The sequence below is a fragment of the Schistocerca nitens genome, chromosome 10, assembly GCF_023898315.1.
Source record: "Schistocerca nitens isolate TAMUIC-IGC-003100 chromosome 10, iqSchNite1.1, whole genome shotgun sequence".
NCBI lineage: Eukaryota > Metazoa > Arthropoda > Insecta > Orthoptera > Acrididae > Schistocerca > Schistocerca nitens.
The window spans coordinates 90,756,480-90,784,387 of NC_064623.1; the positions used below are offsets into that span (position 1 = coordinate 90,756,480).

The window sequence follows — 27,908 nt, forward strand, 5'->3', positions numbered from 1 at the left end:
AAAGGCCATGAAGTCTGTCACAATCCATAGAAAATAAGAGTAGTTGGAGATATTCTGACTTTTCGACATATTTGTGATGTGAAAAGTTTTCTCGGAATGTGCTTGTACTACCAGCAGTTCATAAAAGAATTCTGGATCATATCTCTTGCAAGAACCACTTCTGGGAGGCACCAAATATTTCATAAACAAAGTGCACGAAAGATCTTTCCATGTTGTTAAGGAGGTGCTAACATCTTTTTCAGTCCTAGCACTGTATGACAAGAATCCCCTGACAGTAGCAATTATAGTATAGGTGCAGTTGTATTGTAAATTCTAAAAGTTGTTTTCAGAGTCCCAGAGTACTCTCCAAGTGTGAGATTAACTACTCTACAAATGAGAAAGAGTGCCTTACAGTTGTTTTGACAATTAACAATTTCCAGGCATATTTTTTTGGCAAACCATTCACTGTTATGATGGACCATCATTTTTCATTCTGGCTAGCTAGCTCGAAGGACCCATTGGGTTGGTATACAAGATGGGTACTAAAACTTTAGGAAGTGGTATACAGAAACGGATGCAAATGCAAGGACACTGCCTTTCGAGGAATCCTTTGACAGAACACAGCAGTGTGGGTGAAACCTGAGTTCTCACTTTGTTAATGACATGGCTGCTGAACAGAGGGAAGATCAAGCATTGCTGGAAACAGTATAAGATTTGAAGAGTGAGGAACCAACTGAAGGAGAATTCCAGTTAGTAAATGGAACGTTCATATAAGAGGAACTATGGTCTACCTGAGTAGAAACAGTTGCTCATCATCCCAGTTCAGCTACTGCCAGCTATCCTAAAGTTTCTCCATCATGCTCCAACATCTGGTCACCTGGAATATGTGAAGACTCCATACAGAATCAGATTCTGATACCACCATCCACATCTCTGTCAATGTATTGGACACTATGTGAGCCACTGTGAAGAATGCCACTGACAGATGGATATTCCACCAAATTGTTATCTGAATCTATCTTTTGGGGAGATTCCAAAAGTCAACTGAAGGGAATCAGTGGGTAATAGTCTGCAGTGACTATTACACCCTCTATACTGGCACCAAAGCTGTACTGTCTGCTGGAGCACTGGAAAGTACACGGATGCTTACAGAATATGACATTTTGAAACATAGAGCACCCTTTGTGTTGATATCTGATCATGGAAAATTTTCCAGTCGAGAATAGTATCAGAGATAATTTCGTGTTGTGACATAATACACAGGAATACAACTGCCCACACCCATTATGAATGGCTTCACAGAATGCTTTAATAAGATATTAGCAGAAATGCTCTTGATGTATGTTGATGTCGAACACGGAGTTTGGGATACAGTACTGCCCCTTGTGAAATTTGCATATAAGATAAAGTAACACACTACTGACTTCACACTGTTCTTTCTTCTGCATGGTCATGAAGCCAAAAGGATGATGGGTGCACTGGTTCCATTTCAAACCAGATGATATTCAGGATGACTATCTGAAATACCTTATCACCAGGACCAAAGAAACAAGATGGCTGGCTCATTTAAGCACCTTGAACACACAGTAGGAAGATGGAGAATGCTATAAAGCCAAACTGGCTAGTGAGATACAGTGCCAGAGACTTGGTATAGATCTTTATGTCTGTGCAGAAAATACAACTTGCAGAAAAGTCACTTGATTGTTACTGGGCTGTCATCACTTGTAGGACGTCACATGTGAAGTTGAAGATTATTGCCTTTCATCATGAAAAGAAAAGTGCAGAGATGTTTTTCATGTCCTCTGTATACTACAGTTGTAAGGTGCAGTTTGATATTAGGGCTTCTCGTTTAAGGAAACTGAAGACCAACTCGGCGACTGTGAAGCTTCAATAGGAGAGGCTACCTTCATTGATGATGATGATGATGATGATGGTAGTGAGGAGGATGTGATAAGATGAGCAGAATGTAAGCATCTGCCAGCACTTCAATACAGAGGACCATTGACAAAATCTAGATTGAGGATGCTGTAGTTGACTCCCTGGAGGGGCCGGACGGAGTGACCAAGCAGTTCTAGGTGCTACAGTCTGGAACCGCGCGACCGTTGCGGTCGCAGGTTCGAATCCTGCCTCGGGCATGGATGTGTGTGATGTCCTTAGGTTAGTTAGGTTTAAGTAGTTCTAAGTTCTAGGGGACTGATGACCACAGCAGTTAAGTCCCATAGTGCTCAGAGCCATTTGAACCATTTGAACTCCCTGGAGGAATTCTCCAGGAGGAGGAGCATTGCTACAAGCTGTGCTACATGTAGTGTGGTGTAGGTCGCCAGCTCAAATCAAACCACCAGCAATTATTTGTTATCTATTATCTATCAATTCTGGAAAGTTCTTGAAATTTCTCATGTTTGTATATTATGGCATATTCTATGCTTGTGTAAACTACAGCAGTTTCTGTCCAGGATTTCAGTTCTCTTTTGTTCTTACTGTAAGTTACTGTTCATAATAGCCGTGCTTTCAGTGCAAAGTGCTGTACTTCATTGACAATCTTGCTTGTGGACTTGGTCTGGAGTTTTGTGATGATGTGACAATATGAAAGGAATGGTGACGAAATGCATCCTTGTCTAACACCTTTCAGAATTCTAAAGAAAGGGTTTCTATCCATTGTATATTTTTATGCAGCAACTTGAGATATAGGTTTGTGAAAACATCAGTGGGATGGTTAGGAATTCCACACAGGCTTCCAGTATTCTCCAATGATTCTTAGTGTATGCTGTCGAAAGCGTTTTTAAACCCAATGAAGTTAAGGTGCAGCAAACAGTGGAAGTCTGTGCATTATTCTATAATTTTTTCAGAACAAGTATTTGTTCAAAGCACAGCCTTCCACTTCAAGAGACATCCTGTTCTTCTCGTTGTTGACAGTTTGCTGCTGTTTGTATCTTTTTTAGAACAAGGCAAAAATACTTTCCCTGCCACTGATAGAAGCTTGATACCCTACAATTTGTATGTGTGGTTGGATATCCTTATTTTGTAGTTTAACAATGATCGCATGCACCAAGTCTTCTGCAGATTGCCATGTTTGCCAACAGGCATTGCACATTCTGAATAAAATAATTTTGGGCATTGTGCCATGTTGTTATAAAACCCTAAAGGAACTAAGTTTCCTCCTTGAACAGTCAAAACATCAGCTATTTAGTTGCTTTAGTGTTTTATAATGGTGTGGCCTATTACTCAGAATTATTTTTTTCAAAATGACACTGGCTGTGGAAGCCAGCAAACTTGTTTTGGTATTACACAGTTTAATAAAGAGACAAATGAAATCAAGGCCTCTTGTATTACATAATTTCAGCCACTGTATTGCTTTTAAATGTTATGAATGCTACACACACAACTGTTTTTGTGAGATTACCTGTTTTTACCACTAGCTGTTACATTTTTGGCTCATTTTAAAGTTGTAAGCTGTATATCGATTGGGCTGGTGTAAGGTTTTTTTGATGTTCTCAACTCATTGTGCAGCTTGTTCATCTTTTGTGGATAGAAGTATTCCAGTTTTATTATTTATGAGGTGCCTGAAAAATTACGGTGTCCAGTAAGTAGCACAATAGTTGCTCATTTGTTTGTTTTGCAGACAAGTGACCATTCTGTTTAGCCTGGCTCCAGCTATCACCTGTGACAATCTCCAGGGCAACAAGTTACATATTTAGCTTTTCCTGTGTTTTCTTGGTAGTGCGTATTTCTTAAATTACATGCATTGTAAGTTTAAATTTAGGCAGTCCGTAGCTCAGTTGTCATTTCTTCTGAACAGACAGCTGCACAGTTCCTTAAGGTATCAGTGTCCATTGGTAACACATCAGGAGGGTAACAAGTTGCATGTCTAAGTATCTGTCAGATTTTATAGTTTACTTCTTCAGTTAGTCTTGCTAGGATGGGTAAGATGTGTGTATGCTTTGTGCAGATGCATGAGGTGCTAGTCGCAATTTGCAAACAGTTAAATGCAGTTTCAAATACAGTCAGCTGCATTCAGGCTGCTGTCTGTGGGGTGTAGTGGTGGCAAAGAATCTGGCATGTCACAGGGGGCACCTCAGGTGTTGCTTGTTTGGCCCACAGGCTCTGCTACTGAGGCACCTTGTAATGTACCCGATGCAGTGGATCTGCCCTCACAGCAAGGTGGTATTGCATTCGTGTTGCTCAAGATGGAGGGCCAGTGTGGAGGCTCGATGTCTGACCTTGCCTGTTTACCCTATGAGAGAACAAGTGGTCATTTCTGCAGCAGGATCTGAGCAAGCACATGTGGGCAGGGGTTTGCTTGTTATCAGGAGCCCCATGATAGGTGCGTTGTAGAGCACCTTAGGAAGATAGCATTCAGGGCTGGAAACAAACCCATTGCGCACTCAGTATGTATGCTGTGGGCCTCATCTGAGATGTGGAGGTGGCGTTACCTGCAGGTATACAGTTTGCAGGATGCAGTTGTCTGTGAGTTTTGGCTCGCATCAGAACTGATGATACCTGTCATGTTGGTTCTGAGGCCATTCTCAGTTCATAGAGATGGCTGATGGAGGTAGTGGAGGCTGCTGACCTCCCACGTGACCAAGCCAGTTGGTACTGAGGTTAGCACACTGGACTTAAATTTGGGAGGACGATGGTTCAAACCCATGTCTGGCCATCCTGATTTAGGTTTCCTGTGAACTCCCAAAATTTCTCCAGTCAAATGCCAGGATGTTTCCTTCGAAAGGGCTTGACTGACATTCTTCCTCATCCTTCCCTAATCCAATGAGACCAATGATAACTTGGGACCGAGAGCTGGCTAAACCCGAAGTAGAAAGCTCTGAGATATTTAGTGAGTCTTAGAACATTTATCAGGAGGACAGGTTAGATGCCACAGGAGGGGGAGTGTCCATTGCAGTTGACAAAACTATTGTCTCTGTTGAGGCTGAAATTGAGTATGACAGCAAAGTCATCTTGTTGTGTGTGACAGTTGTAGGTGACATCAAGTTGATTGTCAGATGTTTTTAGCGGCCGCCTGATTCCATTGTGACAGTTCTAAAGTCATTCAAAAAAAGTCCATGGTCAGTAGTGTGTACATACCTAGATCATGCAATACTAGTTTGAGGAGACTTTAATCTACTGATTATAGACTGGGATGTCTATGGATGCATTCCAGGGGGGGTACAGACAGACAGTCTTGTGAAGTACTTTTTGAACACTTTTACCAAAAACTGTCTTGAGCAGCCCACACACAATAGAAATATCTTAGACTTTGTAGCTACAAACAGGTCGAACCTTATTGGTGGTATCAGTATAGATCGAGATTAAATGATTATGGCTACAGAAGTTAATAAGTGAGTTAAGTAGATTAGGAAAATGTTTCTGTTAGAAAGAGCAGATAAACAGTTGCTAGCATGTCACTTAGTCAGTGAATTGCAATCACTTAGCTTTGGTATGATAGAAATCGAGGAATTATGGGTAAAGTTTAAACAGATAGGGAATCATTCAGTGGACAGATATGTGTGTAGTAAATGGATTAAGGATGGAAAAGACCCACTGTGGCTTAACAAAGAAATTCAGAAAATAGTGGCGAAGCAGAGGCTGTTATGCCCTTGTTTCAGAAGAGAATGTGCAAATGACAACAGTCAGAGTTTAGTAGAGATTTGTGCATCTTTGAAAAGATATATTCGCAAAGCATATGTAACGCCTATCATCGTCACACCCTACCAAAATATCTGACCGAGAACGAGAAAATTCTGGTTCTATGTAATATCACTAAGCAGGGCTAAAGCTTCCATGCATTCACTCGTTGACCAGTCTGGTATGGAAGTTGAAGATAACAAACTGAACACCAAAGATTTAAATTTTGTGCTTAAAAAATTGTTCACGCAGGAGAATCATACAAACATACCTTTATAAGTTTGCTGTGAGGCCAAGTCACTGCTGTGTTTGATTATATTTTTTATTAAAATAGGTCTATTGTGGGGTGATTGCCATGATCAGGTTATATCAGGTGGTCTTGATGTCCATGTGATATCACTGTTTTGGTTACTGTCATTACTATATATGTTTGCTTTTGTGATGTTGGTGGAGCTATAGAAATTAAAATGTAGCCAGAGCAGTTATTTCTGAACTTTTCCAATTTTGAAAATTTATTTCATAGGGATGTTAATTGACAGCTGTATTGACTTCAGAGGTAACTGCTCCAGCTATAGTTTTATGCCTTCTATAGTTCCACCAACATTAAAGAAGCAAACTTATACCATAGTGACGGCAGCAAAAACAGTGATATCATATGGACATCAGGATCACCTGATATAACCTGGCAATGGCAGTCATGCCAAAATAGGTCTATTGTAATAAAAAATATAGCTGAACACAGCAGTTTCTTGGTCTCATAGCATAATAAATAACGTCCTTATATGAATATGCCACAAAGGAGGCCCAGATGAGTACAAACATGTCGTTTACCTTCACAGAGTGTCCCATATGTATGATATAGTAATAATCATCCCTGGTGTAGAGAAACAACTGAAAGAGTTGATAACAAGTAAGTCACCATACCCTAATGGAATCCCAGTTCGATTTTACAAAGAGTAGTGTGTGACATTGCCCCCCCCCCCCCCACCCCCACCCCCCTTAGCTTGCACTTATTGTGAATATCTCACACAGCCAAGGTCCCAAGCAACTGGAAAAAAAGGTGCAGGTGAATCCTGTATGTAAGAGGGTAAAAGAAAGGACCTGCAAAAATACAGACCAGTGGTCTTAACATCTGCTGCAGAATTTTAGATGATACTGTGAATTCCTCTATTATAAATTTCCTTAAGACCAAAAAGCTTCTGTCTCTGAATCAGTATGGTTTTAGAAAGCACTACTCATGCAAACCTCAGCTTACCCTTCTCTCATGTGATATACTATGAACTAGGGATGAAGGGCAACAGGCAGCTTCTATATTTCTAGATTTCCAAAATGCATTTTACATTGTACTTCACTGCAGACTCTTAATGAAATTTGAAGCACATGGAAAGATCCTAGGTATGTAAGTGGCTCAAAGACTTCTTAAGTAGTAGAACCTAATACGTTGTCCTTGGTGGAAAGTGTTCGTTGGAGACAAGGGTACCGTCAGGAGTGTTCCAGGGAAATGTAATTGGACCACTATTAGTTTCTGTGTCCATAATGATCTGGTGGACAAGGTGGAAAGCAATCTGCAGTTGTTTGCTGATGGTGCTATGGTGTATGGGAAAGTGTCGAAGATGAGTGGCTTTAGGAGGATACAATATGACTTAGACAAAATTTCTAGTTAATGTGATGAGTGGCAGCTAGCTCTATATGTAGAAAAATGTAAGTTAATGCAGATGGGTAGGAAAAAGAAACCCATGATGTTTGGAATGGCTAGAGGACAAACGTAAGGATTTGGAAGCGCATTTCACTAGGGAAAAATTGGGCACCACTTACAGTAAAATTAAAGAGACTTTTGGTGAAAAGACAAGCAGCTGTACAAATATCAAGAGCTCAGATGGAAATCCAGTACTAGTAAAAGAAGGGAAAGGAGTATTTAGGCCTGTACAAAGGAGATGAACTTAAAGGCAAAAGTGTAGAACTGGAGGAAGATGTAGATGAAGATGAGATAGGAGATGTAATACTGCGAGAAGAATTAGACAGAGCACTGAAAGACCCAAATCAAATCAAGGCCTTTGGGGTAGACAACATTCCATAAGAACAACTGATAGTCTTGAGAGAGCCGGCCATGACAAAACACTTCCCTCTCGCATGCAAGCTGTATTAGACTTAAAGAAGAATGTAATAATTCCAATTCCGAAGAAAGCAGTGGCTGAAAGGTATGAAGATGAACAAAGTGTCAATTTAATAAGTAATGATTGCAAAATACTGACATTAATTCTGTATGGAATAATGGAAAAACTGTTAGAAGCAGACCTTGAGGAAGATCAGTTTAAATTTTGGAGAAATGTAAGTACACATGAAGCAATACTGAGCCTTCAACTTATCTTAGATGGTTGAATAAGGAAAGGCAGACCTACCTTTATAGTATTTGTAGACTTAGAGAAAGAATTTGACAGTGTTGACTGGAATACTCTCTTTGAAATTGTTAAGGTAACAAGGGTAAAAGATGGGTATCGAAATTCTATTTACAACCTGTGTAGAAACCAGATGGCGGTTATAAAAGTTGAGGGGTATGAAAGGGAGGCAGTGGTTGAGAATCGAGTGAAGCAGGGTTATAGCCTATCCCCAGTGTTATTCAATCTGTACACTCAGTAAGCAGTAAAGGAAGCCAAAGGAAAATTTGGAGTAAGAATTAAAATTCAGGAAGAAGAAATAAAAATCTTGAGATTTGCAGATGACATTGTAATTCTGTCAGAGACACCAAAAGACTTGGAAGAGTAGTTGAATGGACTAGACAGTTCTTGACAGGAGGATATAATATGAACATCAACAAAACCAAGACAAGGATAATGGAATATAGCAAAATTAAATGAGGTGATGCTGAGGGAATTAGAGTAGGAAACAAGAGACTTAAAGCAATAGACCAGTTTTGTTATTTGGGCAGCAAAATAACCGATGCTTGCTGAAGTAGAGAGGATAAATAAGAAAGCTAAAGATTACATATGTAGATCATGTAGCTAATGAAGAAGTACTGAAAAGAATCGGGGAGACAAGAAATCTGGGCCACAATTTGTCCAAAAGAAGGGATCAGGTGATAGCACATATGCTGAGACATTGAGGCATCACCAGTTTAGTATTGGAGTAAAGAGTGGGGGGTAAAGAATGTAGGAGAAGGCAAGAGATGAATACAGTAAGCAGATTTGGAAGGATGTATGTTGCAGTAGTTATTAGGACATGAAGAGGCTTGCACAGGATAGAGTAGCATGGAGAACTCATCAAACCAGCCTTTGGACTGAAGACCACAACAAGAATGATCAGATACACCATTAGTAGTGCCTTGCTTGACACAGTCACATTGTTTAAATATCTACACATAACATAGCAAAGCAATAGAAATGGAAAGAGGCTCTAAGGATTGTAAAAGAAGGAGAATGGTAGACTTTCATTTACTAGGAGAATTTTAGGAAATTGGGGTTCATCTGTAAAGGAAACTGCATGTATGCCACTAGTGTGACCTATTCTTGAGTACTGCTCGAGCGTTTGGAATCCGTACCAGGTCATATTAAAGGAAAACATCAAAGCAGTTCAGAGGCGGGCCACTAGAGTTGTTACTGAGGAGTTCAAACAATGTGCAGATGTTACGGAGGCACTTCGAGAACTAGTACGGGAGTCGCTGGAGGGAAGGTGACATTCTTTTCAGGGAACACTATTGAGAAAATTTAGAGCACCAGCACTTGAAGCTAACTACAGAGCAATCCTACTACTGCAAATACAGGGCGAGTCAAAAGTCCTTGGACACCTTCATAAGTTGGAAGATTAAAGGGAAAATTGAAATGTGATGATGGGAACATAGGTTTGATGTGGGGCCGCAACTTTTGGAGTGAATGTCATTCATGGCCCCCCGCTTGAAATCCGCCATTTTTGATTCAAGTCATTTTTTTTTAATGGGAAGGGGGTGTATGACACATCAAATAACACACGCTTGAGCTCTGGAATTTAATGGTGTAATTTGTTTTTGTCTATCTTGTACAGTTTAGAAGGTATTAATGTTCAAAGTTGGGAAATTACCTTAATACCGACTGCTACAACACATGTTCTACATGTTGTTCATCCCGTGCAATGCACAACTGTAGTCGCACTCCTCCAGGGGACATCTTAAGCAGATAGTGTATGATGAGAACATCCATGATTTGAGACACCTGGAGGAACGCATACAACAAACCTATGACCAAATTGCAGGAGACACTCTCCTTTGTGTGCAGTCAGAGTGGTTGCGGTGACTACAGTTGTGCTTTGCATGGGATGGACAACATGTGTTGTAACAGTTGGTATGAAGGTAATTTCCCAACTTTGAACATCAATAACCTCTAAACTGTACAAGATAGACAAAAACAAATTATACCACTAAATTCCAGAGCTCAAGCGAGTGTTATTTGATGTGTCATACACCCCCTTCCCATTTAAAAAAATGGCTTGAATCCAAAATGGCGGATTTGAAGCTGGCAGCCATGAATGACATTCACTCCAAAAGTCACGGCCCCATGTCAAACCTATGTTCCCATCATCACATTTCAATTTTCCCCCAAATTTATGAAGTGTCCAAGGACTTTTGACTTGCCCTGTATATATCCTGTGTTAGGTGCATGGAGATAAGGTATGATAAATTAGGGACTCATACAGAGGCATGTAAACAATTTTCCTCTCTCTGTATCCATGAGTGGAACAGTAAGAGAAACGACTCGTAGTGGTACAGGGTGCACTCTGCCACACACTGTGCAGTAGTTTGAAGAGCATGGACGTAGATGTAGATATAGATGTAGATGCAGAAGTTGAAGTAAAAGTTCTCAAATGATATGGTACAATGTCCTGGTGTCAATTTGAGATGCATCATTTTGCACCCCTCTACTTTTCTGTTGAAATAACTTTTTTTTTTTCTTTTTTTTTTTTGCCTCTACAACTGCTTTTGACGCCGCAGTGTAAGTTGATGTATTTTTTTAGTAAATTGAAGTTTCTGATCTTTAGCTATTTCACTGTGTTACTTCACCATCATCCTTTCATCTTATCGGATGCCAAGTATGGTCTTGGATTTATTGCTCTTTCTGTGTTTCACTCTGTCTTCCACTTGTCCCTACAGTACATGTAATCACAGAATCCTTGAGTTTAAACCATTGCATTTCAACATCATCTGATTGATCTTGAAGTACCTGTTATAGATTTTTAAGGCTGATTACAAATGAACTTCCTACTTTACCTTTCACTTTGCTACATCAGATGATTTCTACTTATGTTGTTGGCATTGCCACAATTTGAACTCCACTTTCAAGTTCTGTTGGACCAAGAAATGACCCTACCTAATGTGTGCAGCATGATAGGTTTGTGTATCTCACAAAGAGGACTTCCATTGTCTGTTCAAACGAATGTGGTAACTATAATTTAGACTGTTTCCTTCAGGTGAAAGCTAGGTCTTCTTACATATCATTTTAAGTTAAAGGAAACTATTGCCTATACAGATTCCATGGAGGCTACGGGATAATATAGTCATTGCCAAAGTAATGCATTCATTTCATCTATAAGAAGTTTAAGATCATGATTGAGTATTTCATCAAATAGATCATACAACTGTTCATGAAAAATGCCCTTGTCTTCATTAATTTGAATATTCTGATGGCAAATAGACCTGCACAATAGTTTTCCTCATGTGAGTAGTGTGATGAACACGAATGATGAGTTGATCATTAACTAGAACCCAACAAGATGCAAATGTTGATCATTTTGCCTTGAGTAAAGGGCTGTTTTACCATCATGGGTATTTCATCACTGCCCAGACAATGAATTTCACAAAGGCCCTCTATGTACAGTTCATTAAGATCAAATTCAGTGAGTAATTGTGTTCCAGTCTGAGTGGTATCTTTTGCAGGAATCATTGAATTCTGTTTCATTAGTGGCTGTATGCTCAGTTGCACATTCTTGGATTATTCACATCACTGTTATCTCCATGACAAGATTTAAATTCACATTAAAACTGACATTTCTAATTATGCTCAAACATTTCTCATTTCCTTTGAATGTTAACTTTATTTCCCATCACCACAATTGTAACTTCAAATTCCAGATGATTTTAAAGCGGAAGAGATCATGCAAAAAATTTTAAGCATTATACGGGATACATAAACATTTATGGAGAATTTACATAAAAGCTAACCATTAAAGATGGAAATGTTGTCCCACAAAATATATTATGGATCCTCAACACAGGAAAAGAAGAAATAATGTATCAAGTACCAATATAACAAAAAGGATAGTTGCTACTCACCACATAGCGGAGATGCTGAGTTCCAGAAAGGCTTACCAAAAAACCTGTCAGAAAGTTAGCTTTCAGCCAGCAAGGTCTTTGCGAAAAATAGGTGTGTGTGAGTGCACATGCATACGTGCATGCACACATGCGCCCACACACACACACACACACACACACACACACACACACACACACACACACACACGACCACAGCCTATGGCAGCTGGAGCCAGACAGCAAGCAGCAGTGCATTATGGGAGAAGCAACTGGGTGGGGGTAAGGAGGATGCTGGGGCAGGGAGCAGGGATGCAGAATTAGGAGTAGGGGGCAGTAAAGTGTAGCTGGGAATGTGCAGTGATGAGGTGGAGAGTAAGGCAGCTAGGTGCAACATGAGATTATATGGAGGATGTTGGAGGGTGGGGGAGTGGCAGTAGAAAAGGAGAAAAGTAAAAAGAGTAGGTGCTTTGGTGGAATGAGGGCTGTGTAGTGCTGGAATGGAAACAGGGAAGGGGCTAGATGGGTAAGGACAATGACTAACAGAGGTTCAGCCAGGAGGATTATGGGAACATGCACAATTGAGAAAAGCTGGCAGGGGCTGTGAAGTAGTCACTGGAATGAAGGATGTTGTGCTGGGTGGCATGCTAAGCAACAGGGTGGTTCATTTGCTTCTTGGCCACAGTGTGTCAGTAGCTATTCATGCAGACAGAAAGCTTGTTGGTTGTCATGCCATGTGGAATGCAGCACAGTGGTTGCAGCCTAGCTTGTAGATCACATGACTGGTTCTACAGGAGGCCCTGCTTTTGATGGGATAGATGATCTTATAACTGAACTGGTGTAGGTGGTCATGGGATGATGTAAGGGACAGGTCTTGCATCTAAGTCTATTACATGGATATGAGCCTTGAGGCAAGGAATTGTGAGCAGAGGTCATGTAGGGATGGACGAGGATATTGTGTAGGTTCAGTGGACGGCAGAATACCACAGTGAGAGGGGTGGGAGGTTAGTGAGTAGGATATTTCACATTTCAAGGCACGACGAGAGATAGTCTTAACCCTGGGCATGACGAGAGATAGTCTTAACCCTGACGGAGAATGTAATTCAGTCTCTCCAGTCCTGGGTGGTACTGATGAGGGAAACTGCCCATCCCCCCCCCCCCCCTTAAGATTTAGTGGTAAGGTGACCCAGTGGATAGCTTATCAAAAACTGAACATAGATCAGGCATGAAAACAGGAAGGTGTACTTAACCGTGAGAAGAAAAGCAAAATAGAAATAGTGAACATTCCAAAAACTAGAAGTGCAATGTAGAGCAGCCTGAAAAAGCAATGAGGTTGTGGGCGAGTGGTCATTGTGTTGGACTGGCAAGTGGGCAAGATGTTAAAAACTCCCTTGTGGCATTTATTTATTTCTTCACAATATTTGTACCTGTCTGTCCAGTCATTGAAATGTTTGTTCTCTTTCTGTAGTCCTGGAAGTTGTCATACTATACATTGGTTATAGAATATGAGTCATGTGGTAAGAATACAGTACCATCACAAGTAAATGTGAGAACAGATGAGATGAAAGTGGACGTCTCACAAAAATGAAAACAACAAAGAAATGGGTGTGAACTATGTTACAATAAAGGAATTCAAGAGCCAAGGCTTCAGAAATGAAATGCAAGTGTAAAAATATTAAAAACAGATGTTTTGAAAGAGCACAGAGAAACTGTGTGATTGTGAAACTGGTGTGTTCATTTGTTGCAGTTTACATGACAAACTGTTATGTTTTCATCCTTTCCTAGGGAGTGATAACATTCACCTTCGTACAAATGCCTATATCAGTCAAGGAGACATATCTCACTCACTTACCAGCTGTACAAATTAAGTGCATCAATAAGAGATTCCTCTCATAAGACACACGTACTGTCATTGATGCGGTGTATGACATATTAGGCATATTTTCAAGTCAAGGATTTGGTTGACTTGTCTTTTGTCATCAAATATTTGCAGTTCCTATTCCAAAGCCACTTCCTTTCGGTTGCTAATAGAGTAGTTGTGCAGAATCTGCTGTCATTATAGGTCCTTATTTTAACCTTTCTGTTGCAAACAGCAGCTACACCACAACACAGACACAAATTTGAATAAAGTGAACATAAAAAAAAAAGCTGGCACAAGGGAAGTTCAGACGTGACTTGTCCACTTGGCAGTCTTACACTGTAACCACTTACCCAAGACACCATTTCTCTTCCAGCCTGGTCTATATTGCACTTTTTGTTCTTGGACTGTTCACTGTTTCAATTTTTTTCCCCACAGTCCAGTACACCTTCTTCCTGTTTTCATTCTTGATCTGTTTTCAGTTCTTGACTGGCTGTCCACTGGGCCCTCTTACCACTAAATCTGAGGGGAGTGCGATGGGTAGTTTCCCTTGTGAGTCACAAGGGGAAGGCTCCCCTGTGGCCAGATGGTGGGACTGTTCAAGGTGATGGGTGATGAAAGATAAGGCACAAGAGATCTGTTTTTGTGCAAGGTTGGGAGTGTAATTACAATCTGTGAAGGCCTCAGTAAGACCTTTGGTATATTTCAAGAGATTCTGCTCATCACTAAAATTCTATGGCCACAGGTAGCCAGGCTGTATGGAAGGGACTTCTTGGTATGTAATGGATGTCAGCTGTCGAGGTGGAGGGTAGGTTTGATATGGACAGAGGTACTGCTGTAACCATCTTTGAGGTGGAGGCCAACATCTAGGAAGGTGGCTTGTTGGGTTGAGTTGGACCAGGTGAAGCAAATGAGGGAGAAGGTATTGAAGTTCTGGAGGAATGTGGATAGGTTGTCCTCAACCTCAATCCAAATCACGAAGATGTCATCAATGACTCTGAACCAGGTGAGAGGTTTGGGATTCTGCACTTTAGGAAGGATTTCTCTAGATGGCACATGAATAGGGTGACATAGGGTGGTGCCATGCAGGTGCCCATAGCCATACCCAGATTTTTTTTGTAGGTAATACCTTCAAAGGAGAGACATTTGTGTGGATGAGGATGTAGTTGGTCATGGCAACCAGCAAGGAGGTGTTTAGTTTGGAATCTGTCAGCTATTGGGAAAGGTAGTGTTCAGTATTTAAATTGTAAGACATTTCCAGGGGCAGATGTGGACTCTGACCACAATCTATTGGTTATGACCTGTAGATTAAAACTGAAGAAACTGCAGAAAGGTGGGAATTTAAGGAGATGGGACCTGGATAAACTGAAAGAACCAGAGGTTGTACAGAGTTTCAGGGAGAGCATAAGGGAACAATTGACAGGAATGGGAGAAAGAAATACAGTAGAAGAAGAATGGGTAGCTTTGAGGGATGAAGTAGTGAAGGCAGCAGAGGATCAAGTAGGTAAAAAGACGAGGGCTAGTAGAAATCCTTGGGTAACAGAAGAAATATTGAATTTAATTGATGAAAGGAGAAAATATAAAAATGCAGTAAATGAAGCAGGCAAAAAGGAATACAAACGTCTCAAAAATGAGATCGACAGGAAGTGCAAAATGGCTAAGCAGGGATGGCTAGAGGACAAATGTAAGGATGTAGAGGCTTATCTCACAAGGGGTAAGATGGATACTGCCTACAGGAAAATTAAAGAGACCTTTGGAGATAAGAGAACCACTTGTATGAACATCAAGAGCTCTGATGGAAACCCAGTTCTAAGTAAAGAAGGGAAAGCAGAAAGGTGGAAGGAGTATATAGAGGGTCTATACAAGGGCGATGTACTTGAGGACAATATTATGGAAATGGAAGAGGATGTAGATGAAGATGAAATGGGAGATACGATACTGTGTGAAGAGTTTGACAGAGCACTGAAAGACCTGAGTCGAAACAAGGCCCCCGGAGTAGACAACATTCCATTAGAACTACTGATGGCCTTGGGAGAGCCAGTCCTGACAAAACTCTACCATCTGGTGAGCAAGATGTATGAAACAGGCGAAATACCCTCAGACTGCAAGAAGAATATAATAATTCCAATCCCAAAGAAAGCAGGTGTTGACAGATGTGAGAATTACCGAACAATCAGTTTAATAAGCCACAGCTGCAAAATACTAACACGAATTCTTTACAGACGAATGTAAAAACTAGTAGAAGCCGACCTCGGGGAAGATCAGTTTGGATTCCGTAGAAATACTGGAACACGTGAGGCAATACTGACCTTACGACTTATCTTAGAAGAAAGATTAAGGAAAGGCAAACCTACATTTCTAGCATTTGTAGACTTAGAGAAAGCTTTTGACAATGTTGACTGGAATACTCTCTTTCAAATTCTAAAGGTGGCAGGGGTAAAATACAGGGAGCGAAAGGCTATTTACAATTTGTACAGAAACCAGATGGCAGTTATAAGAGTCGGTTGGTAGGACATGTTCTGAGGCATCAAGGGATCACCAATTTAGTATTGGAGGGCAGCGTGGAGGGTAAAAATCGTAGGGGGAGACCAAGAGATGAATACACTAAGCAGATTCAGAAGGATGTAGGTTGCAGTAGGTACTGGGAGATGAAGGAGCTTGCACAGGATAGAGTAGCATGGAGATCTGCATCAAACCAGTCTCAGGACTGAAGATCACAACAACAACAACAGTGTTCAGTAGCATTTAGGCCATGGGTATTAGGGATGATATTGTAAAGGGAATGCCCATGACCTTACCACTATTGAACACCACCTTTGCCAAAGGCCATTACAGATCTTAATTACTCTCCCAACTTTGTATAAAAACAGATCTCTAGTGTGTTATCTTTCCAATCATCCAACATCTCCCAAAGCCCCACTCTTTAGCCACAGAGGAGCTTGCCCCTCATGACAGTACCACCCAGGACTGGGCCAACAGAATTACATTCTCCACTAGGGTTATGCCTACCTCTCAATGTGCTTTGAAATTAGAAATGTCCTACCCACTAATCTTCCCAACCCTCCCACAATGGTATTCCACTTTGCACCGAACCTACACAATATCCTTGTCCATCCCTACACAATCCCTCCTCCCTGCCCCTTGTCTCATGTCTCATATTCCTGTAGTAGACCTAGGTACAAGACCTGTCCTGTACATCATCCCACCACCACCACCACCACCACCACAAACATCACCTACCTCATCAAAGGCAGGACCACCTGTGAAACCAGTTGGGATCTACAAGCTAGGCTACAACCACTGTCCTGCATTATATGTGGGAATGACAACCTGTCTGCATGAATGGCCACTGACAGACTGTGGCCAAGAAACAACTGGACCACCCTGTTGCTGAGCACATTGACCAGCACAATGTTCTTCATTCCAATGACTGCTTTGCAGCCCGTGCCATCTGGATCCATCCCACCAGCACCAGATTTTCTGAATTGTGCAGGTGGGACATCTTCCTGCAATATACCTTATGTTCCCATAATTCTCCTGGCCTCAACTGTCGTTAGTCATTGTCCTTACACATCTAGTCCCTTCCCTGCTCCCATTACAGCACTACACATCTCTCATTCCGTCAACGCATGTAGTCTTTTTACTTCTCCCCTTTTCCACTACCCTCCCCCACCCTCTGTCTAACCTCCTGACTGCACCTAGCTGTCTTACTTCTGCCTCATCCCCACACACTCTGAGCAGGCATTTACCATCCCCCACTCCTACCTTGCATCCCTCCCCCTTCCTGCCAAAGCCTCCTCCTTACCCTGACCCAGTTGCCTCTCCCATAATGCAATGCTGTTTGCTGTCTGGCTCCAGCTGCCATAGACTGTGGTCATGTGCGCGCGCGTGTGTGTGTGTGTGTGTGTGTGTGTGTGTGTGTGTGTGTGTGTGGTGTCTCTTTTTGACAGAGGCCCTGTTGCCCGAAAGCCAACTTTCCAACAGTCTTTTTGTTGTGCCTTTCTGCAACTCAGCATCTCCACCATATTGTGAGTAGCAACTATCTCTTTCATTATATTGTTACATTCCATCCTGCATTTTCCATTGTTTAATAATGTATCGTGGTCATCTTTGGCTATAATGATTTACCAGATGCATTGAAAATGGACATTTCAAAATGTGTTCATACCCTAGACCAATGTATGAAACAGTATCCAGGTTTTAATCAACTTGTAAACAAAATGCAAGCATTCTAATTGAATAAGGATGGGTGTAGGTTAGAAATTAGATAACTAATAATTAAAAAGAGAGAGAATTGGACTGACTTGTGATTGTGATCTCTAGAATAAGGTACAGTGGTAAAAATTGTAGTGGAGCTGGTACCAACAAATATACACAATGACCAGCAGTTGATTGAAATTAATGTAAGTATTTGCTTGATAATGGATGCAAGGCTAAAGAAAACTCAAGGTGCTTTTATAAGATTTGTCAACATAGAAACAGTCGGTAATGAAAAGTAGTGAAAAATGTTTCAAACACTCAGACAAATTTATGTATGTTATAGGGAAATGTATACAAGGACCAAGAAGAAATAATATGAATGGAAGACCAAGAAGGAAGTTCTTGATTAAAAAGGGTCTAAGCATGGAAGTAGTCTTTCTGGACTACAATTCAACATATACTTGAAGCAACAATGAAGGAAATGAAAAATTCAGAGGTGGGACGAAAATTGGAGTGAAAGGCTATTAATCATGAGATTCATTTTGACAATGTGGACATCTGTGTGAGTGGAAAAATTACAGAACTTCCCAAATGGGATGCACAACATTTTGAGCAGGGATATGGACTGAGAGTTTTGAGAAGCAACTCAAATGAGACTAATGACGAACTTTGCACCAGAATTGGTGACCGTATAGCAAACAGAGTGAACAAACTATACTAATTTGGAAGCAAAACAGCATAGGATGAATGAAGCAGGAAGGCTGTTAGAAGGGGACTGGTACATCAAGTTGTGTTATTCATGCTTCATTGAGGTCTTCTGTTACTGCACCAGTCCATTTTATAGTCTCAGTTTTAGTTTTACTGTGAATGTCTTAGAATTCTGCAACCCATTTAGTTAATGTGCTTGATTCCAGTCTTTTGATATGCCCATAAAATTTTAGCCTGTGTTTTTTTCATATTCAAATAAATGTTGGCATGATTTTCAATTTCTTTATTTGCTCTTAGGCTCTGTGTTCCATCTACAGTATAATTTGGATGTAAAATTTTCTTGACTACTTTTCATTACCTCTTTTGATGTCTTAAATGTCTGTCTCTTTTGTTTAAAATGAATGTCTCAGCCCAATAAAGACACTCTGGTTTGCAATAGTGTTGAAATGCTTCTGTTTTGTGTTTTTTGAGATGCATTGCTTTTATAGATATCTTTTGTAATCCTGAAAGTTGGTTCAATTTTGTGACAGCAAATGTCATAACCAATAGTTTCTAGGTCATTGCACATAGTTCTACCTAAATATTTGAACTGAGAAACTCTTTCAATCGTCTTCAATTTAGTATTTAGAATATTGGGTGCCAGGTTGTTGGTAGATACCTATTTGGTTTTTTCAAATGATTTTTGGAGCCCTGCTCTTTTTGCTGTTTCTTTAATAGTTGCTGTTTGTTTCTAGTGAGTCTTCCTAATTTGATTACTTAAATTTTAAGCTCTGATTTAAGTTTGCACATCTCTTGGATTGCCTTTTCTAAGGAACATCACCTTGTCTCACTCTTCCTCTAATTTCAAAGTGTTCTGAAATTTCTCCCCAGAATTTTATCTTAAAATTTGTGTGAGTTAGTGTCAATTAATAATTTTAAAGAGAGACATTGTGTCTATTTAGTCATAAGCTTTTCTAAAATCCACAAAGCTGCACAATAATTTTTATGCCCCTTTTTTATGCTTGAGAATTAGTTTCAGAACTAAAATTTGTTCTGGGCAAGATCCATGTTGCCTGAAACATTCTTGATATCTGTGAATTTAGCCCTCAAGTTGTTCAGTTCAGTTCAGTTCAGTTGACATTGCAGCAGAATTGTGTTTGAGACAGGAAGAATTAAAATGGGCACTGATAACCTCACTGTTGAATACTCAACTCTAAACACACACAAGAATGGAACTCCCTGTATAATTATTAACATCAGTTCTGTCTTCCTTCTTATGTAGTGTATATATCTCTCAGTATTCCAGTCATCCAGAGTATTATTATTATTATTATTGTTGTTGTTGTTGTTGTTATAGATGTTCTTAATACCTCTTTCAGGATCTCAAAGAAGAATCAGAGTCAATAAACAGTGGCAGTGAACCAGAAAGGTATTGTACAGTTTTTTGCATCACTTGTTTTTCATTTTGTGCATGGGTTGTTTTCAGCTTCACTTTATAAGTGCACAGAGAATATATAGGTATACACACATATGTGCAATACATTAACACTGCCCAGTGATGCCTGTAAAGCTGCATTTACCACTGAGTTTATAAAAACATGTTTCTGTTCACATCATTATTTCCAATTTGTTGGCAACATTGCTCATTGTTCATATTCTCACTTACAATAGTGACAAACATTTCTAAATATGTATCCACATTGTTGCTGAACTGTCAAGAAACATTTCGCATTATGTCTTTGCATCAAGTGCTATGCAATAAGTGGAGAGGGAGAATTAATGGTATGTGGTGCTGCATTAATAATACTCAGTGAACTAAGCTGACAAAGAAAAAGATGTAGTCATCAGTATTGGAAAAAACATACTAGGCCTATATAGGACGTGGCCAGACTGACAAGCCATATGAGCTGAATTTGGAGGATGGTTCTAGTAATTCATATCTTCACTAGGATGTTGCTGTCCGATATTAAAATTCTAACGAGTATTGCAGGACCTGTTCAAAGAAAGACACAAATTTCAGAAAAGTTATTCCTGTGAAGCAAAGACTTGCTGATACTCTTTGTTTTTTGGCAATGGGAGATTCCTATCAAAGTGTTGCATATTTATTCCACATTTCAAAGCCAGCCATATCTCAAATAGTTCCTGCAGTTTGTGAAGCTTTAGTTGAAAGGTTGAAGTATTATGTAAACATACTTCAATTGTGTTATAGTACTTAGTGGTATAATTAATTGATCATATACTTCAATTATGTTGTAGCACTGAGAGATATAATTAATTGATTATATATTTCATATTAAAATTAACCAAAATTATCATTTTCAATAACAAAAACTTCTTCGGCTTCTATTTCACTCACTCTTCCAAAGAATGTGACAGTGAAATCTACAGTTGATGATCCTCCTGTGACATCCATGTTTTCTGCTGACTATTACTTCTTACATACATACATTCATTTCTGCCTCACAGAAATCATCCTATATTCTTTTGTTGTCACCATCGTTTCATAGGGCGGCGGCTCACATAACGTGTGGACAAAAAAATTTTAAAGTTAGATAACAAATCCTGTTGTTGCTGTGGTATTGAGGAATGAGAGACTTAATTTTTTGTCTACATCACTGCCAATGGCACCAAGCAATTTTTTGTAGGGAGTCATGCTTCTGTTAACACAGAGGGAGTCATGATTCTGTTGTTTACACACAGGAAGACAACAAGCAAAATGGGTGCTGATAACCGCGTCGTTAGGTGCCCCTAACCTACAAACATCCAACACTACAGACCTAACAAAAACAAACACTAGCTCTGTGTTGTGGTATTTAGTGGTATCAGGGTGGGAACAGTGTTCCTTTGATGTGTACCTACACCTTAGCTGCAAACAGTTTTGCAGAACATGTTTGAACTCAGTATAAACATGCCTTAATATTATGTATTCGTTCTACTGTGACAACATACAGCCAAGTTCTCCAGTTCCACCAACAATGTACTTTCCTTTAATTAAGTATTGTCTATAGGGTAAAGGAAATAGCATACTTTGAGATGCTCATACATCCCTCTGGTAAAATTATTCATCTGTTGAGATCAGAAAAAGCATATGAAAATGTGGGCTGCAATCTTTACATCTGTAATCATCTGTAAGTTAAATTTAATTATTCCTATTGTAAGGACGATTGGTATCCAGTACTCATACTGCCTGATAGATACAGTTTTGTTGTATTGAAGTTTTTTAAATACCGTTTAGCTGGAAAATGAGTGATTTAGCTGGGGTCCAGAAGCACGGCTGTTTCTAACAAAAATTTGCCTTCTTATCTAGCTTTTTTTTTATTTTTTATTTTTTTTTTACTACAGGAAAGCATTAAATCATGTTAATCTGAGGAAAATCATTTGAATTGGACTAAGATTTCAAAACACACTTTAATATCCAATGAAAATGTATTGTTAGATTGGATTAAATATCAAACTAGAGCTGTTTTGTATATATGTATGCTGATGAGTCTGGAAGAGACACACCAAGACCATAAAACTATGAAATGTAAACAGTTGAGGTCATTAGTGGAAATGCTGTTGCAGCATAGGTGACATTAACAAGGTATTGCAGCTTCACAATAATAAAAGGAGCTGTTCTAATCAAAGCAGACTTTGATTTATGCAGGCTGAATAAGCAGTCATACAGTTTACAGTTGCAATACACAATGTGCTAGTGATTGAACCTAGGAGGGGAACAGCAAACTTGTAATGAGTGCAGGAGTTTGGAAAGTATAAGGAATAATGTAATATTGCAGTGCAGATATTGTAAAGTTTGTCCTGTAAGTACCTAGCAGAAACATTATTTATATTTTTATTGTGAGAAGTAGTTATGTGAAAGAAACTGACATGAGGTTGTTTGCATCAAAATATCAAGGTTTTAAATATGGACTGATATTTGATATCCATATCATGCAAATAAAATCTTATTAAATCTGCATTCAAAGTACAAGTGCATCCAGAAATAATTTCTCTAATGAGGTGCATAAGACATGCACCAAAATTTTTAGTCTTTTGTGCTTTGCTGAAGCTTTTGCTTCTGGAAGCTTTTCATTTCTGAATATCTATACATTTTCTCTCTGGCTATTAAAGCCATTAAAATGAAACATCATATACTCATATAAGATATGATGCAAAACCCTATGGAACAGTTATTTCCCAAAGTTATTTGAAACTGAAATACGAGTTTAATATGAGTAAATTATTTTTCAAGAACTTGATTCCAAAGTAAAACAAAATTACCATTGATTACATTTTGGCTTGCCTGTACATAAAATTTGATGAAATTGTTTATACAGTTTGAGTTCCTAACAATATCTACTTTTATGCATTTTCTTATATGTATACTCCACCTCCTCCCTCTATCCATAAATACCTTACACAGTATAATTAATGCAAAAATGAAACTTCACAACAGTGCACCCTATTTATTTCAGCTTTTTCTGGCATTTTTTGTATACATATTCAGGTTATTTCATTTTGGACAGCTGGCATTACTGGTATGGACTAGATGAACATTGTTGCAGATCACCTGTATCCCTTCATTCTTGATGCTTTGCCCAACAACAATAGCATCTTCCAGAAGGACAACCATCTGTGTCACAAGGCTTGAATCATGTTTCACTGATTTGGTGATCATGATAGTGAAATTGTGTTGATGTTTTGTGCACTAGATGCAATTGTGTGCCGTAGTGCTGTATATCTGTGGAAACCTAACAATGACTTCTCAGATTCATGCCATGCAGAATTGCTGCTGTATTGTATTCCAAAGATGGACCAACACTCTATTAAGAAGTTGATTGTAGTCATAGGCTCATGACTGTGAGTTAAATACACTAAGTAAGAAATCTGCTGTACAGCCTAGTACAGGGAACATCTAAGAACAATAAACAAGGACACCGTCAATAAGAAAAGAAAAAAAAATGTAAATGAAACAAGTTTGTAGTAAGTATCTGAAATTGTAGTGAAATATAAGCAACACACAGGATGCTGTATCTGAGATGCAGCAACCATTGACAGAGTTCATTTCTGCCAAATGAAAGTGCCTCAAAAAATATTTATCTAACAAGAGCATGCACCACACACAGTAATTATACTGCCCACGCTCCTGCAGTAGTCAATGTTCATTCTCTGCCACAGGGAGAGAGTTAGAGGAGTTTGGAACTGTAGTGTCAATATTGCCTTGTAGACATGAATACATTGGTTGTCCACATACCTCAAGTGCCACCTCCATTTTTTTGGTAGTTTGTTCATAGCAGAAATGAAAATGAGAAAAAGGTGTCCTATAAATTTCATTTTCAGGTAACCTAGATTGCAATCACAAACTTTTTTGACTGTGCAGTGTATTCATTTACAAACAAAAATGACATACATAAGAGACTAAGGAAAGTAAAGTAAAGTTGCCTTCAAATTGAAGTGAAATATGTAACAATAGTGACAAATCATGTTATTTCAAATTGCATGTTGTATGGTATATGATATGGAGAAATAGTACATAGATTATATAATGAAAAAATACATGAGAAAACACCTAAGGACATTTATAAGCAGACTTGGAGCCAGTTACATAAAAATCTTCTGCTAAAATCATTCTATTATCAAACAAAGCAACAAATGAGTGGTTTCTACATGAAGCCGTCCTTAGTTCTTCTGTTCTGATGTGGCAAGTTGCTACTGCCATTTCAAGGTCATCTGGATTTCATTAGCCTTTCCATCTTTATTGTTTTATAGCCATCACACCAGTCTTTTTGAACCCCATGAGTTCCTCCAATGTCACACATGTTCCTCTCATGTGGACATACTGATTAAGATGTTGTCTACTTATATTGTTACCAGTCTTTGTAAATTGTTGTGCAGCAATATGTATTCGGGCTTTAGAGGCAGTATTGAATGCCTGTGTGGATGATTTGTGGAAAGGTGTCCATTACTAATGTGATGCACGGGAGTGTATATAGGGACGTTAAATCATACACCAACCTTCAATACTATTGCTATCTGTCTCAGTAAATAAATTTTAATAAAATTTTTCACAAAAGAGTTATGTAGCACTAGCAATTTACCAATTAAATTTCAAGTCAGTATCTTTAATAAGTTCCAAGATACAGAAAGTTACTTTAAATCCACAATTCTTGTAATACGTAATAGTATACAATTTATATATTATTACAATTTGTGTGTAGTGAATAAGAAGTTCACATGAAAAATTAACGTAGAACTTGTGGACAGTTAAGAATGTCAATGTGTGTGATAATTTGTCTGATAGTGGAGCGGATCACACATACTGAGTGAATAGAGGGTATAGTGGTAAACCAGTGTGACCTTATATAGAGAAGGTAACATGCTGTCCCTAAGACCTGTAAATATTTGCTTAATAAAAGTTCATTTGTCATTTTTGAGACTGTATTATGGTAACAGACACAATTTTTTTGCAAGATGTAAGATTCATCAGATAAGGCATTTGTCTAGTTATATAACAACAGCTGTAACTGGCCACAGCTGGAATCAGCTAGTCAGAGAAGACTGTATTCCTGGCTTCTGGAGCCTTGATATGTACTGCATGTTCTAAAGTGTCAATGAGTTTTAGTCTAATGAACAGAAATTAATTTGTGTCTGCAGCACCTTTGATGATTTTAGTAATATGTTGCAGAAATGTGTGTTAATGAAGAACAGTGTGCCCACAGAAAGTATAAAGTGGACGTGTGTGGTGTTTTCCAATTTATACGATTTATTACTGCTATTATTATTATTATTATTATTCTTTCTTTCTTTTCTCAGACGTTATGTCTGGTCAAAAATGGAAAGTGACGCGGACCTTGATCAAGCATGACTTCCTTTTAACTGTACGGTATATGTTATATTACATTTAGGAACTTTCAGGTGATTGTACATGTATCAATAATTACGGATTTCTGTAGTTGTATATATAAGTTTGGATGTAGCTGTATTGCATTGATGTGCTGGTGGATATTGTGAGGTACGACTCCTGTAGTTGATACTATAATTGGTATAATGTCAACTTTATCCTGATGCCACATGTACTTGACTTCCTCAGCCAGTGGGATGTATTTTTCAATTTTTTCTCCTGTTTTCTTTTGTATATTTGTTGTATTGGATATGGATATTTCGATTAGTTGTGTTAATTTCTTCTTTTTATTGGTGAGTATGATGTCAGGTTTGTTATGTGGTGTTGTTTTATCTGTTATAATGGTTCTGTTCCAGTATAATTTGTATTCATCATTCTCCAGTACATTTTGTGGTGCATACTAGTATGTGGGAATGTGTTGTTTTATAAGTTTATGTTGTAAGTCAAGCTGTTGATGTATTATTTTTGCTACATTGTCATGTCTTCTGGGGTATTCTGTATTTGCTAGCATTGTACATCCACTTGTGATGTGATCTACTGTTTCTATTTGTTGTTTGCAAAATCTGCATTTATCTGCTGTGGCATTGGGATCTCTAATAATATGCTTGCTGCAATATTTGGTGTTTATTGTTTGATCCTGTATTGCAATCATGAATCCTTCCATCTCTCTGTATATATTGCCTTTTCTTAGCCATGTGTTGGATGCGTCTTGATCGATGTGTGGCTGTGTTAGATGATACGGGTGCTTTCCATGTAGTGTTTTCTTTTTCCAATTTACTTTCTTCGTATCTGTTGATGTTATGTGATCTAGAGGGTTGTAGAAGTGGTTATGAAATTGCAGTGGTGTAGTCGATGTATTTATACGAGTGATTGCTTTGTGTATTTTGCTAGTTTCTGCTCGTTCTAGAAAGAATTTTCTTAAATTGTCTACCTGTCCATAATGTAGGTTTTTTATGTCAATAAATCCCCTTCCTCCTTCCTTTCTGCTTAATGTGAATCTTTCTGTTGCTGAATGTATGTGATGTATTCTATATTTGTGGCATTGTGATCGTGTAAGTGTATTGAGTGCTTCTAGGTCTGTGTTACTCCATTTCACTACTCCAAATGAGTAGGTATTTATAGCTTTTGTCTTGTTTCTTGCTGTCAATTCTGTTTTAAGTATTTTTGTTAGTCTTTGTCTATATTTTTCTTTTAGTTCTTCTTTAATATTTGTATTATGTATTCCTATTTTTTGTTTGTATCCTAGATATTTATAGGCATCTGTTTTTTCCATCGCTTCTATGCAGTCGCTGTGGTTATCCAATATGTAATCTTCTTGTTTAGTGTGTTTTCCCTTGACTATGCTATTTTTCTTACATTTGTCTGCTCCAAAAGCCATATTTATATCATTGCTGAATACTTCTGTTATCTTTAGTAATTGGCTGAGCTGTTGATGCCAGTAGTTTTAGATCATCCATGTATAGCAAATGTGTGATTTTGTGTTGGTATGTTCCAGTAATATTGTATCCATAATTTGTATTATTTAGCATGTTGGATAGTGGGTTCAGAGCAAGGCAGAACCAGAAAGGACTTAATGAGTCTCCTTGGTATATTCCACGCTTAATCTGTATTGGCTGTGATGTGATATTATTTGAATTTGTTTGTATATTAAGTGTGGTTTTCCAATTTTTCATTACTATGTTTAGGAACTGTATCAATTTAGGATCTACTTTGTATATTTCCAATATTTGTAGTAACCATGAGTGGGGTACACTATCAAAAGCTTTTTGGTAATCAATGTATGCGTAGTGTAGTGACCTTTGTTTAGTTTTAGCTTTATACGTCACCTCTGCATCTATTATCAGTTCCTCTTTACATCCTCGTGCTCCTTTGCAACAGCCTTTTTGTTCTTCATTTATAATTTTGTTCTGTGTTGTATGTGTTATTAATTTCTGTGTCATGACTGAAGTTAATATCTTGTATATTGTTGGTAGGCATGTTATGGGATGATATTTAGTTGAGTTTGCTGTGTCTTCTTGATCTTCAGGCTTCAGATAAGTTATTCCATGTGTAAGTGTATCAGGGAATGTGTATGGGTCTGCAATGTAACTGTTAAATAATTCAGTTTGATGTGAATGTGTTGAGGTGAACTTCTTTAGCCAGGAATTTGCTATTTTATCTTTTCCAGGGGCTTTCCAATTATGAGTAGAATTAATTGCTTGGGTGACTTCATGTTGCAAAATTATCACTTCAGGCATTAGCGGTATCATCTTGTATGTGTCTGTTTCTGCTTGTATCCACTGTGCATGCCTGTTATGTTGTACCGGGTTTGACCATATGCTGCTCCAGAAGTGTTCCATGTCTGTTATGCTTGGTGGATTGTCAACTTTAATGTGTGTGTTATCTATTGTCTGGTATTTCTTTTGGTTTGTGTTGAA

The 27,908-nt window shown here is 38.7% G+C and overlaps 1 protein-coding gene across 4 annotated transcripts in view; it reads left to right on the forward strand.

Moving 5' to 3' along the window:
* The window catches only part of LOC126210653 (zinc finger protein 501-like), a 401,685-nt gene that overhangs the window by 161,738 nt on the left and 212,039 nt on the right, over nucleotides 1–27,908 (forward strand). For all 4 annotated transcript variants that reach the window (XM_049939982.1, XM_049939983.1, XM_049939985.1 and 1 more), the window contains exon 7: nucleotides 19,991–20,040. In XM_049939982.1, the coding sequence (XP_049795939.1) occupies nucleotides 19,991–20,040 (50 nt within the window). The remainder of the gene's footprint in view (nucleotides 1–19,990; nucleotides 20,041–27,908) is intronic.